Here is a 20,714-nt window from a genome sequence, read left to right as displayed (position 1 = left end):
CACTTTGAGGTCTCCTTACACTCCTGCGGTTTTCCATTTTGTCATAGGTTGCTGGCAGATTAGCAGCCTTCCATAGGTGCCGCCAGGCCCCATATCGGCCATGGGCCCCCGTACCTCCTGGTCACGCTGCTGCTGAGCCCACAGTGTGACCTGGGTCCCTGTACGGCCTCCCATTGCTTCCACTCTGCCATGTGCCACTTTGAGGTCTCCTCACACTCCTGCGGTTTTCCATTTTGTCATAGGTTGCTGGCAGATTAGCGGCCTTCCATAGGTGCCGCCAGGCCCCATATCGGCCATGGGCCCCCGTACCGCCTGGTCACGCTGCTGCTGGTCCCACAGTGTGACCTGGGTCCCTGTACGGCCTCCCATTGCTTCCACTCTGCCATGTGCCACTTTGAAATCTCCTCACACTCCTGCGGTTGTCCATTTTGTCATAGGTTGCTGGCAGATTACAGGCCTCCCATAGGTGCCGCCAGGCCCCAAATCGGCCATGGGCCCCCGTACCGCCTGGTCACGCTGCTGCTGGGCCCACAGTGTGACCTGGGTCCCTGTACCGCCTCCCATTGCTCCCACTCTGCCATGTGCCACTTTCAGGTCTCCTCACACTCCTGCTGGTTTCCATTTTGTCATAGGTTGCTGTATGGCCTCCCATTGCTGCTGGCTCCACCGCCACACTGTGGCTCCAAACACTGGTTTTGGCCCCGTGACTGGCCAAATGAGTGAAGTGTGCGGTGATTCTAAGATCGACGGCACTCATCTGCATGTCATACTGACTGACAGTATTATTTCTCTTCCCCAGCAGACTCCAAGGGCATTTAAATTAAAGGTACAGTGTTCTGCACTAATATTAAGTCTCTCTGAAGCCTAGAAACACCCTTTTTTAAGTTAAATTCACAGCAAATTTATTCGACTCGAATCGAATATTGTCCACGAATTCGCCGAATCAGTCGAATCGAATTTTTCATTTCTTCGCTCATCTCTAATTATAACACTACATCATAGAGTTGGAATTTTAGGAACTGAATTTGTAAGAACCTCCCAGTCTTCAGGTAATATTCAATAATATTCAAAGTTTAATATTGAAATTTAATATTCAAAGCAATCTCACCCCCTCCCCCCAATCCATCCATGTCTCCATGCTTTATTTTGCTGCAAAATCAATTTGAAAAGCACCCCGTAGAATGTCTGGCTGTGGCCATCTTGAGTAAGGGCACATGATTCATGTAGCATTTATTTCCTAGAATCCATCTGCTCTTAACTCATGCAGGCAGAAGGGTGTGCTTAGCTGAGAAAACCTCTCCTCCCCTCTTCCCCTAGTGACGACACCTGGGATATATGACATAATTTGCCTAGGCATGGAAACCAGGAACTACAGTAACTGAAGAAATGTAAAAACAAAAGTTTAGACCAAATAGATATAGTATGCCTTCCATTTATTTACTAATGCAAGCATCATAAGGATTACAAATAATCAAATGACCGAGAGAGTGAAGTTCCGCTTTAAAGAAAGACATAGAATACAAGAAGCATAAATACAATGCAGAGTCTGATATCTCTGTCCAATACAGAAAATAAATAATCAGGTTTATTTGCCTTAAGATTTATTCAAGTATATTTGCAAGTATATATATATATATATGCAAGTATATATTTAAGTTACATGTTTTTGATGCACTCTGTAGATTGCGTACAGTATATTGAGATATATGTGCAGCACTAATATAAGATATCACAAGTATATATGCCATGGCTGACCACAAAGAGGTGATTTCAGATCTTCTTAGAAGAACTTGATAAACACAAAAGCTAGTTGAATTCCAGCCAGCAGAGCCCAGGATGCAGCTAGAAGAAAAAAAAATAGTTTCAAGGTACTAAAAACATGCAAAATACTTTCAAGTCTAAAACTGTATGTCTCTTTAGTATTCATACATGACTTCTTTATTGGAGAGAATACAACACAACCATACTATAATCTTTATCTTATTTTTTGAAGACTGTAGGAAACACTATGTACACTAGGTCCCATAGACTTGAATAGGCTGCACCCATGCTGCAGGAGCAGCAAAGTCTATGGGACATTAGTGGGCAAACACAGGCAGCCCGCCACTAGATTTCACTGGCCAGGAAGCAGATAGCGCAGGGGCCTCTGGAAGAGGTAAATACAAACTAGCTTGGGTAGCTTGTGTGTAACATATCAGATTGTATTTATAAGGGGAATATAGAGGGGGCTGGGGGAATTTTTGCATAAATATATATTTGTACTTTAGACCTATTGGTAGGGGTTCATCCACTTAATCATTATTTAGAGCAGTGAGAAAAAGTGAGGAAAAGTCCCCTAGAAGTTGTCACCAGAACAGGTGTCCCCATTGCGAAATTTCCCCTCATGTCCTTGTTTGGTCACAGTCATAACAAAATCAATGTGTTTCCAAGAACAGATCTCTATCAAAGTAAAATCCAATGATTTCTCAGTGTCCACCATTCCCCAAACAGGATTCAAAACAGCCGACTGGGAAGGTACACACACTGCTTGGGCTATTACCAATTACTTATACCTCTATGGAATGGCATTGACAATGACAGAAAAATAGGAGCTAATAATGCTGCCCTCCATCTGAAAATGCTAGTTTCTGGCAGCCCTGCCAATTCTCTGGCTTTAATATTGTGTTGAAACATACTTGTTGTGCCTCACTGACTGACTGGCTCTGTGGAGTCAGAGGATTAGCATGGTAGCCAAAAAAATTGAATCTTCAGGAGATCACCAACAGACTACAACATCTAGATTACAACATTTTTTTCTGGTTTTCTTTGAAGGTTTTATTTTAATTGGGTAAATTGGAAAGCATTTTACATTTTTTTACATTGAGTGTCTACGGTTCCTAGCCGGTAGTCACTGCAACACCCACCAACACTGAACAGCCATCTTCAGGAACGTGTGCATTGGGAATATTGCAATTGGACTAATATATGAAACAGTTTGGCCTCCTCAGCCAATATAACTGCATGTAATGATTTTGCTGGTCCTTCCCGACTAAACAAGGAAAAGCGCACACCTAACCCAGCCTTTCTTAACCTTTCCCCTGCTCTTTTTCATTTGCTTTAATAAATACAGACTCCATATCAGCCTTTCTCAACCTTTTCAATGCAGAGGAAACCTTAAAAAGATTTTGTAGCTCAGTGACCCTCAGCTACAAATTACTATATCTATAACTCATGATACATTAGTGTGATGGTCAGTGAGAAGAAAGCTCCTTATGCTTGTGGTCACTGGGACGAATTACCCCCTTACAGATAGCTAAAATGATCAATGGTGTCAGTAGGAACGTATCTGGGAGACAGAAATTGCTCATTGCTCAAGGAACCCCTAGCAACCTCCTGAGGAACCCTAGTTGAGAAGCCATGACCTAGCAAATGCATAATGACAGCAACTATTGATCTTTAAGTTGGTTTTATATGCATGGAATAGCAAGATATTTCATATTAAAATGATAACCACAATGCAAGGACTGAAAAAGGATTCATGGAATAAAAGTAGATCCACTGCCCAGCAATACCCCTTCTATCATTTTATCTGAGAATTTAGATGATACTTAACTAAATTGGGCAACATCACTATATTTACTAAAGGATTCTTTGCTGAAGAGGAGCTGCAGGGACAGCTTTTCCAGACTTCTAAACTATCAGCTAATTATTCTACAGTATATTATAGTATATATCTTCATCATCTGTAAATCTTACCTGTATGTTTTCCAGCACTTCCCACATAGTCAAAATTACCTGCATCAAATACAAAACAGTAATTAATAGAATGCTAAAGAAATTATTAATATTTTTCAATGTCAAAACCAATAAGTTGTATACTAATTCAGACAAAGTCAATGGAGTTAAATAGACTCACACAGCATGGCTCCCCCCCCCCCCCACTCCCTCCTGACAGGATTTGGCTGGCAACAGCAGGAGCCAATAGCTCCCTCTGCTGCCTGAGTCTCCTGTGAGAAGAGAAAGTGAAGGGAGAAGATATGCAGATAGGACAGTGCTGGATCGTGAGAGGAGGCAGGTAAGTGTTCAGGAACGGAAGGGGGGGGGGGCAGGTAATGGTTTTTTTTTTAAAGCACAGAATGCATTAAGATCAAAACTATTAGCCTTTAGAACCACTTTAAGGGCAACAGACAAAAACTGTATTATTCTCATAAACAGGGAAGGTGTATTACTCTATTTAGGGTGTGAATACTTTTGCAATTGGACTACAACACTGTGGAAAAGTCCTCAATATTTTTGGATACCACCCTTGCAGCTTAATTGGGTGTTTGAACAAAACACAGGTTCATACCATCAAGAGCAAAAATGTCTTATTTAGGGCCGGTTCATGCCTGAATTGCACAGGACCACAGTCCTCGTTCCTGTGTGATTCTTGTGAGACTCAATCTGTTGTGATCGCACTGGATCGAGCCAAAAGTAGTGCATACACTACTTTTCAAAAACACACTGTACCATATCATATGGTACTGCGGTACCATGCAATCTGCTGCAGGCAAACATTCCACATATAGGATGTCATTAGGGTTATATTGACACCAGCAGCAGATCACACACCCACAATGTGTGCCAAGAACGTGGATTTCCTGCACTGCATTCCAGTGTAAATTACCTGTAGTCAGGATGTGTAATATGTCTACCACATGGAGAAATGAGACAGACAATGGTGATGAATCACACATAAAGAAAGACAAAGATGAAGAACGCTAAATACTAAGACCAATGCATTAGCTTGTACAAGCATGAACAGTGGAAACTTCTCTGGGCTTTGCGTATCAATGTCTTCTTATAAGGGACACATTTGTGCCTATGCTTTTTACTACTGTGTGGGTAGGGAGTGCAAAGAAAAGTCCTTTTTGCTGCATGTTGTGGTTTCCTGAGAAATATGCACCTTCCATTGGAATGAATGGTAACACATATCAAACGCATCAAAGCGCAAGTAAATTGTGCTTAAAACATACCGCATCAAACACACAGAGGTGTGAATGTAACATAAGAAGTGGAATTATTTTCCTACAGCCCCAAACTGATTCAAACCTGTAGAGCAAGTCTGATTGCGATAGGTTGCTGAAGCAACGTAACTAAAATTCTTAATAAGAACTCATTGACACCAACAACTATTGAGTGCTGAAAGATGGACATTGGTGAAGACACTGTGGGGTCAATTTACTACAGATGTTATTTTCACTCTTGCTGACAACCACCTAATTATGTGCAGAGAATATAAAAATAGGATTCATAAATTAAGTCACCCGTCACACCGCTGCAATTTAAATTGCGCAATTTGTGTGCAATTTTAGTGCGATTTCTGAAGACTTTATTGCTACTTGTGAAGATTTTCAATGATTTCTTGCAATATGCAGTGTGATTTCCATTATATTCTATGTATGTGAAATCGTGACAAAACTGCAGAAAAAGTAATGCAAGAACTACTTTAGAAATTGCGCTGCAGCAAAACGCACATGTTAAGACACTGACATTCACATTCACCTGAAATCACACTGGTGTGATCGGGCACTAAAAGACTATGTCTTATGATAAAAATGATCAAAACAAATAGAAAACATTTCTGTACATATGTATATGATAATTATTGTGCCATACCTGCCAAGTTTAGGCCTATCTTGACTTCATTAGTAGCTGTGTTGTAGGATCTAGAAGCACCGCACTGTGGAAAGCAAAAAAAAACATAAGCTGTTAGATTGGCTGACTTGTCTGATCATAGGAAATCACACAGAGATTCTAGATTTTTATTATATAAAAATAGCATGGCACAAGTAACTGCTAGCACCAGCATCTATTCACACATGTATATAGGCAGGATTTTCAAAACATTACATTTTAAGTCTGGAAAAATACATCCATACGTGTGTGTGAGTACATGCGTGTGCCGGCAGCTACGCACATGGCAGGTTTTGTAATGCATTCCTGTAGGCAAAAATACGCTGCAGCTGTGGCTCTTGAGCACCACAACAAAAGATGTATTTTACACTGTATGCCCATATAATGTACGTAAAGTGATTGTAAACCCTCACCTTGTAAAACAACCCATTCAGTTTAAAGGATAAGATCACCTTTGTAAAAAATATTAAAATGCCCTTTTTTTTGCAGAAAAAAAAGTGTATTGATTATGTTTTTACTAGGAGCCTGCAAAGCATTTCACCAGCGACCAGTAGATCACGGATGCAATGCAGGACTGCTGCAGGCTGTCAGTGTTAGATGTCTGCTCTTACTTCATACATACAGGCATTTACACAATGACAGGATGAAGCAATGAACTGCCTAATGCACTCAACAGCGCCCTGGTAATTCATTGAGAACTACAAGCCGACAGCCACAAAGATTATCAGTACTTGTAGTTCTCCCATTCATAGAATTCCATCACCCCAATCACAGAACAGATCCACACAGGGCCGTGTTTTTTTAAAACCTGTGACAGCAAGTTCAGGGAGAAGATCCCTGGTTTGCTGTCACTAGAGGCGGCGAAAAGAGGAGAAGCTGCAGCAGTGGGAACATGTAACACATTTGTGTATAGATACAAAAAAACATAAATATCTTTGTAGCGATACCCCCGAAGGGGCTGCTTAAGTTTGTTCGCTCCGCCACTCTGCCTCTCAACCCCAAGAATGGTCTCAGCCCCAACTGACACACCTGGCAGTAGTGTAAGCGCAAGGACCAATGAAAAGCACACACTTTATAATAAAACACAGAGATCAGCTTTACTGTATGACCTCTATGGGAAGTAATAAACATTAACAACAGGTATACGTTAGGTGAATCAAGAGAACAGCAAATACTGTGACCGAAAGCAATATAACTCACTTTTACACTCAGGCTGCTTTCAGAGGATTCCAACCGTGAATAACCCCAAGAGCAGAGGCAAACACTTAAATGGCAACCTCAAAGTGGGTCTAAACCCCTTTACATAAATTTGGCTCTATGATGTCCAAGCAGGAGGAGAGCAGAAGAATGACTCTCTGTTGTGTCAGACTTCTCCCTTCTAACCCCCGACACCATGACCCCAATAGGAAAACACTGTACCCAACTGATGCTTAATAGCTACTTTCTAAGGTAAAGCTATTCCCTCACACACCATATATTATAGAGACCTGAATACGCATGCGCTTGCCCATATGGCACCAGTAACTTCAGTCTCTTGGTAACAGGATGAATCTTGGGATCTTCAGCTAGCCACTTTCATTGGTGCACTTAACCTCCCTGGCGGTATGATTATTTCAGATTTTTGGTGCTGAAAGCGGTACCATTATTTTGCACGGAAATATGTATTTTTTTATTGTAGGGCTGTAATTTCTAGGAATAACTCACTGAAATCTGTCCGAACAAGAGTCTAGTAAACATCCCGGGTATGATAAAATTTGAAACACTAAATCATAAATTATAATTTAATAAATAATCATAAAAAAATTAATAAAATAATAATAAATTTAATTTAATAATATAATCAAACCAAAAACACTGAAATTTGAAATATAGCGCCAAGTTCGCACATCACTGAGCAAAGTCGCAAAATCGTTTTCAGTGTCTGATGACGAATTTCCCCACAAATCATTATCACTCAATTCTGCAAGTGGTTCTGATTTACTATCGCTGTTCTCTAGCTGGTCTAAAACCGCTTTTGACCTAAAGTGACGCTTTTTGGACACCATGGACATTTCTCAGTTTCCAGGCAGAAAGAACAGTAAAAATGCAGGCAGGGCACAGGACAAAGCACTCAGGACAAAATGTATGTGAAATGGTTTGATACAGTAATGGAATACTATGTGATTTTAGTGATTTTAGTGAATGTCACTTTTTGTCATTTTTGAATTTCCCGCCGTTCCGTCCCCCGTACGTCCCGACGCTCACAGGGGACAGAACCCAGATGACAGATGCCGGCATCTGCCGGATTACATTGCTGGGGACACTGCAGGAGGGACATCGTGGGAGCGCAGGACAAGGTAAGTGATACAGGGATCGTGGAGCAACGTCGCATGGTATTCCCGAGTGTAGCTCGGGGTTACCGCTTGTGGTACTGAAACCTTACCCCGAGCTACACTTGGGAATACCGCCAGGGAGGTTAAACTCCTATGGTAAAGTAGAATTGTAATCCCGTGGCAGTATTTGTATAACTGTGTCTGTTTAGCATGGCCATCTACACAACCCAGTGCCTGGTGAGTATGGGCAAAGTGTAATGCCTCTGTCTGTGTGCAGTGTTCCTGTCATCTGTCAGTGGGAAAAATCCCTCTCACTAGATCCTGTGACAAAGGCCCAAACGATCGTCCTGGAAATGACAGGCTCCTCTGGTCACCTCAGGATGAGTGCTTCTATATTGTAGGTCTACATCTCTCAGTTTGGATGTTCCCCCGATTGATGCAGATAACTCAGCATGCTGTGAACTGACCCTAAGCACTTCTCTGCTAGGTCCAGACTGTTCCCTGCCACATGCAGACTGCATCCCCTCAGGAAAAAGCAAGATGGAGTCCTTCACTCTACTCTCACTAAGCACAATGGCCTTTGAAATTCTATTTCTTTATAAGCCTATCAGGCTGTTTCTGTTCAAGACTGCATATTCCACAATGCTTTGCAGCTAAACCTCCTGCTTGAGAAAGTCCCTGTCATTGGCTCCTTTAATGGCTCTTCTGATTGGCTCTCTCTCTATTGCAGTCTGAGTGGAGAAGGGAGGGGCTGAAATCCCTCACTGTGCAAGTGTCAGGGTTCAGAGGAAATACAAGTCAGCAGATTACAGCAGTCACAGATAGGATTAATTTCCTCCGCTACATGTTTTCCCCCTTTTTCTAAAATAAGTGATCACATTCCCTCTGTTCTCAGCTGCATAATATCTGGTGGAGGAGAAACAGCAGCACAATGATCTTCCCAGTGAGTGGCTGTGCAGGGGACAGCGTGTCAGGATAAGTCTGATCATTGGAGGAGAGCAGGCTGAGATCCCAGCACATCTAGTGAACTGACCATGCTTTGCTCTCATACCTAGTTTGGTCAGTTTTTAATAGGAAAGCAGAGGGACTGGATACTTTTTCATACAAGTACATGGTACAACAGGCACATATCAGGAATATGAAATGTTGGGTTTTCATATTCTTTAATTGCTGTGTGCAAGAGACATTAAAAGCAGTGTTTTGTTGGCTTACTATATAGACTCTATAAGTTAAAGTTAAAGTTTGCTGACTAGAAGCAGACTCCTGCTCATTGAACCCAGACAGGTCCCTTTCCCTTTTTGCAATTACAGGATCCACATTCTGTATAGCCAGTAAGTCTGTTGTTTTTCAAAAGAACAATTGCTCCCACAGAAGTATCAGTTACAGGGATGAGACAAAACATCTTCCACTGGCAAGGGTGCTTACAATGATCAGATTTAATTTATTCATGTAAAGCCTTTATCCCAAAAGGAACAAAACTGTTTGCTGTAACTGCTTATAAAGTATTACTCAGAGTATGGCTTGATTTGTGTATTTAAAACTGCTAGTACATCTAACACTTCCCTTCCCCGAGACCGAGAATGCTGCTGTCCAAAGTTGCCCCTTGTGCTCCTTCATCCAGAGTGGGGGCACTCTAATACAGGAGGTGTGTTACTGGACAGATCACCAGGTGAAAATAGAGGGGGAAAAAACATAAAAAAGGAAACTAATGCAGCCAACACATCTAATCATTGGTAAGCTGCAATATATTACATTTTTGGTTTGGGTTCAATACTGCTTTAATCAGATATAGCCAGGCAGCTACAGTTTTCAGAAGGAGGCCAGCAATGGCAACCCTGTACTTCTGTCATGAAAAAATCACTTTCAGGTGTCCATGGACAGTAATAGTCATCTTCACAGCTAGTGAAGATCTGACAACCCACAGTCATAGGTGGCAACTGCTGGATTTCTTAACATGAATGGTACCTCAATGGGAAGGCAAATCAACCACAGTGTATGGTATGTTGCTCCTAGCCAGTAGACAATCTAAACTGTCATGTAATGCCTATGGACACCTTGAGAAATGCTTCATTGCTGCCAAATAATCTCAGCCTCTTTTCAGAGAAAAGGTATTTATCACTTACCCCAGAACATGTTTCAGTGGTGTTGTCACACAAACGTACATCACAGAAAAGGTATACATTGGCCTGATTTTGAAACTGAAAGGAGCTTATGCTGAAAGCTGCCTCTAATGCATTTCTATCTTGTAACACAGTTGTGGAAACAGGTCCCTGGGGGCAGCTGTAAAGAAGAAAAAACATACAAGAATTTTTTGGTTACACTGCTGACCAAACTGGCAGGTTTTAGCATGACTTAGGAAAATGAAATATTACTTTTCATAATTAGGCTTTGATTTTTGCCTTGATTGTAAATCAGCAATGATACAATTGAGTACTGTCCGTGATATTTTTTTTATTTGCACTAACATACAATTTTCAGGACAACCTTTCAGGGTATGTCCCCTACTTCAGGGTCCAAGCAGCTTGTCCTGAAAATTGTTTGTTAGTGAAATAAAAAAGTATCACGGACAGTACTCAATTGTTTGTCACAAGTGAACTAATACAGCTACAATCACCTCAAGGAAATCAGCAATGATCTTATTGAACCATTTCATTTCTTTGCCTTTGATAGCGTTTGCCACATTTGACTTAAAGGAAATATGCAATCATGGGGCGCTTTATTAGGGTACTATATATATAGTATAGCATACAGGCTGAGGCCCCATTTAACTATACCCCTTTAAACCCTTCCCTCTGTTAGTACAAGGTGGCCCCACCGTCAGTTCCTTGCATAGGTGCACCACACCTTGCCTCTAGCTGAACTGTCCAGTACCTCAAGTCTTTCACAATCCTAGCAATGCCTTTGGAGCCCTGGCTTGTGTTTTGCCTCTGGCTGGTCTGACACTATTCATAATCAGTATAAGGAGACCGACGGAGAATAACAGAACAGGTCCCACAACATGACAGCGCACTTCCAGGCCCATGTGAAATCTCATTAGCAGACTGGGGAACTGCAAATGTATGGTAAGATAGCAGCTGCGGCAGCTAAGAGTGGGTTCTTAGCTGAAGAAAACGATGAAGTGCGCACACCAGGAGGGGATTGGTCACAGTTTGCCATATTGGCCGTGGATGACTTTGTCAAGGTGTTACTACCGGCATATTAGCACATGTTGCATTAAGGAAGTCCATTTATTTTCAATGGGCTGCCAACGCACCTCAGTCCACATAAAATTGGACCTGGTCTTTTTTCTGGCAACACAATGCACCAGTGTGTTACTGTACATGCAGTATGCTGAAATGCAATTGCCTCTGCAAGTGTAGAATTAATTTAGAATGGATGACACCACAACACAATAATGGGGACATGCTTAAACAGTGCTGCAGTGAAGGGCAAACATTATTGTATCTATAAGATGGAAGATGGGTCTGGAATTTAATATATGTACCCCCGGCGTGGCACCATCCCAGCACATGTCTAGAACAGAAAACAGAAAACTGGAAGGTACAGTTATATCCGGTCAAACTGGGTCTTTGTATGTGTCAGCCACCAGGATAGATCTGTAATATCACATTGAATAACAGTAATAAAAAATGTATATACTTTTATTGGTTCATCATTAAAAAACAAAGTCACACTTCACATTTTTAAACCAAATGATCTTTGAAGATGATATATAACAATTTTTATTGTTATAGTGGGTCATCTAAAGCGTGGATCCTGAGGAAGCAAATGCAGTGAAACGCGTTGATCCTATACGCTTATTGTGCATCTTACTGCTATGTGAATGTAACCACATGCTGATATCATCTTCAAAGATCATTTGGTTTTAAAATGTGAAGTGTGACTTTGTTTTTTAATGATGAACCAATAAAAATATATATATATTTTCTAATACTGTTGCTCGCGATATTACAGATTTATCCTCCTGGTGGCTGACACATACAAAGTCCCATTTTCACTGGAGATAGAACAGGACCACCCGGGTTGACCAAAAATTATTGATTTTAGGAATATATGTCTTTCTGAAGCTGCAATGTAGAATAAGTCACATTGAGGTTCCACAAAGATTTTCTGTAAAATGTTGCTTCTAAAGCCTAGTACACACTATGAGAAAATCAGACCAAAGATCGTCCAATTTTCAACGAAAGTACATATCATGATGTAGCTGGAATGGTGTTGACATGCAAAAAAATTATCTTCCAATAAAAGCGAACGTAGGCAAACATAGCTATATGCTAGTATAGTAGAAGGGGAAGTGTAAGGACATTCTATGCTTCTGATCATGCACATTCTTTCTATTCGATTATTTCCATAAATTTACTGTACACATTATTCACTAGCATACAGGGCACTTATACCCCCTTTCTGCCCAGGCCAGTTTTCAGCTTTCAGTGTTGTCATATTTTGAATGATAATTGCGCGGTTATGCAACACTGTACCCATATGAAATTTTTATAATTATTTTGAGACAGATAGAGCTTTCTTTTGGTGGTATTTAATCACCTCTGGGTTTTTTTTATTTTTTCTTAAACAAACCAAAAACCACTAAAAATGTTGAAAAAAAAATGTTTTTCTTAGTTTTTGTTATAAAATTTTGTAAATAAGGGATTTTTCTCCTTCACTAATGTGCGCTAATGAGGCTGCAGTGATGGGCACTGATAGGCTGCACTGATGGACACTGATAGGTGGCACTGATGGGCATTGATGAGGAGGCACTAGTAGGTGGCAGTGATGGGCATTGACAGGCATCACTGATGGGCACTGAAAGGCAGCACTGATATATGGCACTGATAGGTGGCACTGACTGGCACTGTTAGGCGGTACTGATAGGCAGCACTGATGGGCACTGATAGGCAGCACTGATGCACACTGATAGTCGGCACTGACTGGCACTGATAGGCGGCACTGACTGGCACTGATGGGTGACACTGAAAGGCAGCTCATATGGGCACTGATATGTGGCATTGATGTGCACTGGTAGGCACTGATATGTGGCATTGATGTGGCACTGATGGGCACTGCCAGGTGGCATTGATGAGCACTGACAGCTGGTACTGATGGACACTGATGGGTGACACTGAAAGGCAGCTCATATGGGCACTGATATGTGGCATTGATGTGCACCGGTAGGCACTGATATGTGGCATTGATGTGGCGCTGATGGGCACTGCCAGGTGGCATTGATGAGCACTGACAGCTGGTACTGATGGACACTGACAGGTGGCACTGCTGGGGCTACACAGATCATCAGGGCACACTGATCATCAGTGCCCTGATGATCAGTGTACATGTCCCCTCTGAGGGATGCCGAGTACCGTCTCTCCTCTCCTCTCCTCTCGAGTTGTCAGCTTGTGAGGAGAGAAATGCCGATAATCGGCATTTCCCTATTTACATGTGATCAGCTGTGATTGGACACAGCTGATTACATGACCGAGCCGACATCTTCGGCTCTTTCCGTTGATCGGTGATCCACTGTCTCCGAGGGACACAGCGCACCGCCGATCGCCGTGCTGTGCGCTCCCAGAGCCACGCATGTGCGGTTAGAGTGGGAGGACGTCATATGACGTCCTCCCAGAACGAGAGAACCACCTTGGGCCCGTCATTGTACTAAATGGCGGGCGGGAGGTGGTTAAACAAAAAGTGGCCTATAAAAATGTTCTAACTTGTCTCCTGAAAAGTCGGATTTCGAAAGCACTATACTAACGATCAGATAGTCAGCCAATTGTTCCTCATGCAGGAATGTTCATACAGTTTTCTTATCGTGTGTACGGGCCATCAGGGTAGAGGAGATAACACTGGTCTAGGACACTAAGGCCACTAAGGACACTTATACTGATTGCAGCTAAATCAGGAAGATGTTTGCAAGGTTATTTCATTCCTAAGTTATAACTGCGCTTCTTTTGTATTTCGCACTCTGTGCTATGTGAAGTTCTAGGTCTTTACATTTTCTTTCATCTCTAAGGCTGTATAAGAAATGCAGACTTACCCATTTTTTATAAGATAAACACTATTTACATCACTACGATTATCTGTTGGACTTGCAAAACACGTCTCTATCCGGAGAACATATATCTTTCCATCAGCTCCTGTCACAAATATTCCCACATAGATCATTGTTCCAATAGTCACTTCTTCTTCATTTTGATATGGTATTGTAAATGTTGAATCTTTATAAGCAGCCATGGTAACGGGATACATTCCAGTTCCATTGGCTCCAGACAGGTATACCGTTCTGAGAAAACAAAACACATTTTTAGATAACAACACTAGTAACAAGTTAAATCACAATTTATTTCCTAAGAAGCAGCAATAGTCTTAAAATGCCATGTCTGCCTAAAAAATCATTACATTTTAATGCATTAAAGTGTAACTAAACCCAGGACCCTGCATTCACTATATCTGGTCTCCCACAGTACACAGAACATGGAAATGCAATTATTTTAGTAAATAGAAACCACTAAATACCTTTTCTCATCAGCAGTTAGAGCAGTCTTGTGACTTCTATCAGTATTCAGCAGAGCACTGGTTAAATATTGAGGAGGAATTTTCATTGTGCTCTGTCCTATGAGGCTGCATGACCCCTGACCCTCTGTCTAGACAGTGCTGATTGGCCCTGTGCTGATCACATGCAAAAAAACTCTCTAGCAATACACACCAAACTGAGCATGTGCAGAGTGTCTCCTAGAGCTCTGTACTATCAGCAGATGGATTGGGGACAGTAGAAGAAGGGGAGAATCAAAGAAGCCAGGATCAAACAGCCTTTTTACACAATGTGGAGGATTAACCCCCTTAGGTTCCACAGTGAGTATAACAAACATGCTTTAATGTACATACAGACTGATTTTACTGTTGTGGTTTTAGTAACACAAAGCAAGAAAAAGCTTAAGCTGGTTTCTGTGGCCAATCCGCACTGTTAATAACACGAAAACCTTGGGTACTGCACTGTGGCCAAACACCACATTGCAGAATTGTGAAGCTGGCGTGGCAGTAAATGATCTGGTTTGAACGTATGTAGTGTGTTTTGTGCTTGTATATATATATATATATATATATATATATATATATACTGTAGATATGTGTATAGACCGTGTATATACCGTATACTGTGTACTGTAAATATATTGTATACTGTATATACCAGGTGTAGTATTTGTATTACACAGTATATATCAAGTTTAAGAGGTAAGAACAGTTATTTATGCACATAACCAGATGTGTGTCCTCCATAAAAACACCAAAATAAACAAAATGCAGTGAGCATAACTTATTGAGAGATTCCCCCTCACTTTCTGTCACTCTGCAATAAACAGCAATAAAATCTGACACAGATTCTAACCTTCCCCAGAATGTTTTTGTTCTGCATTTTGTTCCTGTGACACCCTATCACCAGGACAGGACGTATAGGGAAATCTCATCACTGGGGTCACAGAGAACAATACAAATGTTGTCAGTGCCCTTAAAATGTAAGTTCACCTTTACAGAAAAAATGAAAAGGTGAACTAACACCCTACACCCTCCCCCCTACCCTGGTCCCCGCTGCACTGACCTCTGTGGGTGATTCAGTTTCACCATCAATGTAGCCTGGTGCAACAATCTGGGTGTTTGAAAAATGCACTGTTCTTCATCTTCTTTACCTAGGGATGCATCAGAGGGGTCCTGAATGGCCAATGCAGTCACATGACAGTCACAAAACTGCTCTGATCCATCCCAGCATTTCTAGGGAAAAAAGAGGAGCTGCACATTTTTCAAATCCCAGAACCGCATCTGCTTTGATTATCTTTTGGCTTTCAGTTATGGTCATGCCTATGCTTTCCTTTGATCCTACACTACGAGTGTCCAAGCCCCCTAACCCAGCCAACAGTCTTCTGCTGATTATGACACATCATTTTCTGATTGTATTATCCCAAGCCAGGGAGTAAGTGCTGACCCTGGGTGATGCCTGAACAAAGATGACATTCTGGAGAGAAAAGCAGATGAAAGCATCGTCAGGGAGAGAACTGTGATCCCTGTGATGGATAATACACTCACCGACCACTTTATTAGGTACACCTTGCTAGTGCCAAGAGAACCTCTCCCCACACCATTACACCACCACCACCAGCCTGAACTGTTGATACAAGGCAGGATTGATCCATGCATTCATGTTGTTTATGCCAAATTCTGACCCTACCATCTGACTGTCACAGCAACCAGTCTGCCCATTCTCCTCTGACCTCTGACATAAAAATGGCATTTTCATCCACAGAACTACCGCTCACTGGATATTTTCTTTTTTTTGGACCATTCTCTGTAAACCCTAGAGATGGTTGTGCATGAACATCCCACTAGATCAGCAGTTTTTGAAATACTCAGACCAGCCCATCTGGCACTAACAACCATGCCACGTTCAAAGTCACTTAAATCCCCTTTCTTCCCCATTCTAAAGCTTGGTTTGAACTTCAGCAAGTCATATTCACCACGTCTAGATACCTAAATGCATGGAGTTGCTGCCATGTGATTGGCTGATTAGCAATTTGTGTTACAAAGCAATTGAGCAGGTGTACCTAATAAAGTGGTGGGAGAGTGTAAATCCCTTAGTGTATTATATTTATCATACCTTCCATCTTTCTGAGATGGGAACGAGGGACACCTATTAGCAAAAGTATGTAGACATAGGATACACCCCCTGCCATGCCCCCATTAAAGGAGAATGATTGGTTAAACCCACAAGTGCTTTTTTTTACCACTACTATTCATTTATATTGGCTTTTGAAATATACAAATTCAGCAACTTAGAAATTGGCTGAAAGGTTTTACACTGTAAAACACTCTTTGATAGATAAATAGTGAATTTTATATACAACTATATAGATCAGGCCAAAATAAGGGACAAATGAGGAAGAAGGAGGGGCAAATGGACTTTGTTCAGGGACAGTTCCTCAAAATCAAGGACAGTTGGGAGCTATGCATTTACTGATTACTTAGCATACACTTGAACATGATAAAAAACTCTAAGGCTAGGCCTGTACTAACACCATATAGTACAAGACATCATGCTCCTGGATCCATCTAAGCCATATACAGTATAAATAGTATTCATGTTAAAATGTTATAAATATCATAAACCCATTAATGGAAATGAGAGGTTAATGAAGGAAAACTAAACATTATGTTAGTGTCTTTATAAGCAAAATGCTGATATAGTTAGTGTGATATTATTTCTTACTGATAGGTTATATTTCCAGGCAGTTTCAGGCTTGTTATCATATCCCGATTATACACACAGGTAAAGTTAAAGCTGATATTATTGAATCTGATGATTTCTGTATCCAGGACTCCAATGTACATGGTGTTGGAAATATTGACATATAATTCATTATACTGTGGAAAGAAGGGAATACCGTCAAAGTGTTGTAAGCAAACAGAAACAAGTTAGACCTTTTACTTCATAAATTCGTTCTGTCACTGTCAAGTAATTAGCAATAAAAAACAGCTTTGAAATATAGAGGGGTCACTTCACTCTGCCTAATGGAAATGAAGCCTGTCAATCGTTGAGCCCAACAATGAACAGGCTTCCCCTAGCAAAAAATGGAAAGTCTTCTGCCTTGCATGGACCTGCTGGGGGGGAGGGGGAGAGGAGGTTTGTGAAGAGACTATGTAGCACCCAGTGGCCCCAAAGATAAGATCTTCATGAATCATAGATTGGTAAGTGAAAAAATTAGACCTGGTTCACACCAATGTAGTTTGCGTTTTGTCCATTTTGCAGTGCTTTTTGCAATAGTTTTGATGTGTTTTGCATTTTTTGGCAGGCCAACTTGTTACTGGGCAGATGAAATATGCAAAACGCATCAAAATATGCACTACATGCGTTTTCTGCAGCATCTCCATTGAAGTCTATTGAACCAAAATGCTACGTTTTGCAATTAAAAAAGTCCCTGACCCTTCCCAAAAATACAGTAGCTCAAAAAAGCATAGATGGGAACATGTCCCATAGGAAACCATGTTAAATGGACTGTAATGCGTTTCTGCAAAAAGCACTAAAAAAACGCATTGGTGTGAACCAGGTCTCAAGGAGCTTTCTGGGGGAGAGGGGATCCGCATTTTAATTATAAATGTACTAAAAGTACAGATGTCCCTTAAAGTTTACCACTAGCCCAATTTCCTTTATAGAATGAGGAAGAGGTAAGATTTCTCTCAGTGACCCCATTGAAAGATTTTCTCTCACTTCTTAGCACTGTGATGCCTACAAAAGAAATCTCTCCAACCAAGACATAGGCAGCAAAAAAAAACTGACAGGGTCCCTAACTCTTCCCTGTTCAATCTTGAGACCTGGTACACACCTATGCAGATTTTTTTCACACGCGTTCTTGACGTGTTTTTAATGCGTTTTTGATGGGTTTTGCATGCTGTGGTTTTGGCAGGTGTCTGTTGTCTTGTAGGAGAAACAGAAACGCATCAAAAATGCAAGCGCTGTGTTTTTGATACACTTTTGCTGCGTTTCCATTGAAGTCTATGTAAACAAACACAACTGCTGCGGGAAAAAAAATGTCCCTGATCCTTTCCAAAAAACCCACCTGTAGAAAATGCACAGATGTGAACGTGACCCATAGGAAACCATGTTAAGTGGACTATAGTGCATTTCCACAGAACTGAAAATGCACTGAAAAACGCAGGCCTAAGGGCACGTTAACACCTAAATGCCGTATGGGAAACCCATGTTTCATGTGCTTTTCCCACACCGCATTCAAAATGCATTCTGCTGTGAGTGTCCATATAATCCTAATGACATCCCAAACGCAGATCCCAAACACAGTGCGTTTACCTGCACCACATCAAATGGTATCGCAGTGTTATGCGATCCAGTGCAGTGCGTTTGGAGTGGTACATGCATTACTTTTGGTGCGATCCAGTGTAAGTTCAGTCCATTCAAATTAATGAGCTGAAAATCACACTGCACTGAGTAACAGAGGAATGGCACAGGAACACAGACTGAGGCCCTGTGTGAATCAGGTGTGAACTGGCTCTAACTGAAATGAAACATTTTGGCTGGAGTTGGGCTTTAGGCAATCTTTCCAGGAAAATCTGAAGCAAAATGCTAAGAGTGACGTTTTCCATATATTTCCTGTTGTAAAGAATACATACAAGCCGAAAGAGCTGCTAAAATGAATGAATGAATAAATGAATAGTGTGTTACCGTCAATGTGTTTCCACACCAATTGGATGTTGCTTGGGCCATAAAATATGTCACTCTGAAGCCATTGACGTTGTCATTAACATAGAAATTGCACTCCTCTGATGCATTCCTCACATGAACTTTGGAAGGGTCGTAACCAAGTGCTTCTAGCTCACATTTCTTCATTGTGACTGTTATTGCATTGTCCTTACAGTCAACCGTAGGGTGAAAATCATTACGTGCTGGGAAAATTCAACAAAAGAGTACATATAAATCAATCAGTGGACAATGCATACAAGAACTGTTCTTTTACACATGTACATTGATCTACTCCTCTTACTATTTGTTACTGCTTACAGACACTTTTAGCCATATGGCCCAGTTCCCTAACAAACAACAAACAGAAAGAATTCCTAAAGCTCAACATTTGAAAGTGTTACTAAACCCAGGACCCTGCATTCACTATATCTGGTCTCCCACAGTACATACAACATGGAAATGCAATTATTTTAGTAAATATAAACTGCTAAATACCTTTTCTCACCAGCAGTACATAGCAGTCTTGTGACTTCTATCAGTGTCCAGCAGAGCACTGGTTAAAGTTTGTAGGAGGAGTTTTCATTCTCTTCTGACTGTCCTATAAGGATGCATGACCCCTGACCCTCTGTCTGGACAGTGCCAATTTTCCCTGTACTGATCACACGCACTCTCCCAAGAAAATAGTTTTTTCTAGCAATACACATCAAACTGAACATGCGCAGAGTACCTCCTAGAGCTCTGTACTATGAGCAGATGGATTGGGGACAGTAGAAGAAGGGGAGGATCAGGAAAGACAGGATCAAACAGCCTTTTTACACAATGTGGAGGATTAACCCCTTAGGTTCCATAGTGAGTATAACAAGCATGCTATATATATATACATATATAGATTAATTTTACTCTTGGGGGTTTAGTAACACTTTAAAGAGTCCATGGTGAGTCTGGAAGAGAGATATTGAGAGCTGAACCCTCGTTATTTATTACTGTAATTCAGTCAGGCTGTATATTTTACCTTTTTTTACCAGTATAAAAAAATTATTAAACAAGCAATGTATTATCCGAATATAATCCGAATTCTTAAGGGAACTACAGCCAGAAATGTGTCATTGGGGCTATTCTGAATTCCCCAATATCTGTCTCATAAATATCATATAAAATTCATTTGGACACAGTGTTGCATGACTTAATAATTGTCAGTCAAAGTATCACAGTGCTCAATGCGGAAAAATTATCTGGTAATAAAGAAGGAGAAACGTGCCGATCCCGAACACAAATGGCTTGTTAATTTGTGTACTTTACATCTGCATGGAGTTTGGATTTAAATTGGATACAACCCAATTACTAAAATGCCATGTGATTTCAAAGTAATTTGTAATACTCTCATATCTGCCGCTTTCATTAACATAACATTTGGTGTTCCTGCCATAAAAGTCCTGGTTCAGGCACTGCCGATGATGGCTATGAATAAGGAGTTTTAGCGAAACGCGTAAGTTGCTGTAACTTGCACACTGTACCCT

General features: G+C 41.1%; 1 protein-coding gene across 1 annotated transcript in view; it reads right to left on the bottom strand.

Moving 5' to 3' along the window:
* Nucleotides 1–1,416: 1,416 nt before the first annotated feature.
* Nucleotides 1,417–20,714, bottom strand: part of LOC149442015 (uromodulin-like) — a 33,134-nt gene continuing 13,836 nt past the window's right edge. Inside the window, exons 5-11 of the mRNA XM_089656635.1 lie at nucleotides 19,180–19,400; nucleotides 17,212–17,366; nucleotides 13,993–14,238; nucleotides 10,091–10,247; nucleotides 5,638–5,701; nucleotides 3,736–3,774; nucleotides 1,417–1,842 (exon numbers count right to left, since the gene is read on the bottom strand). Of these exons, the coding sequence (XP_089512761.1) occupies nucleotides 1,781–1,842; nucleotides 3,736–3,774; nucleotides 5,638–5,701; nucleotides 10,091–10,247; nucleotides 13,993–14,238; nucleotides 17,212–17,366; nucleotides 19,180–19,400 (944 nt within the window). The 3' untranslated portion in view covers nucleotides 1,417–1,780. The remainder of the gene's footprint in view (nucleotides 1,843–3,735; nucleotides 3,775–5,637; nucleotides 5,702–10,090; nucleotides 10,248–13,992; nucleotides 14,239–17,211; nucleotides 17,367–19,179; nucleotides 19,401–20,714) is intronic.

Source organism: Staurois parvus, unplaced genomic scaffold (genome assembly GCF_062004578.1).
Source record: "Staurois parvus isolate SC_StPar_1 unplaced genomic scaffold, SC_StPar_1.0 ptg000922l, whole genome shotgun sequence".
In the NCBI taxonomy this organism is placed as follows: Eukaryota; Metazoa; Chordata; class Amphibia; order Anura; family Ranidae; genus Staurois; species Staurois parvus.
The sequence above is the reverse complement of the archived record's forward strand: the minus strand, read 5'-3'. Positions and strand labels throughout refer to the sequence as shown.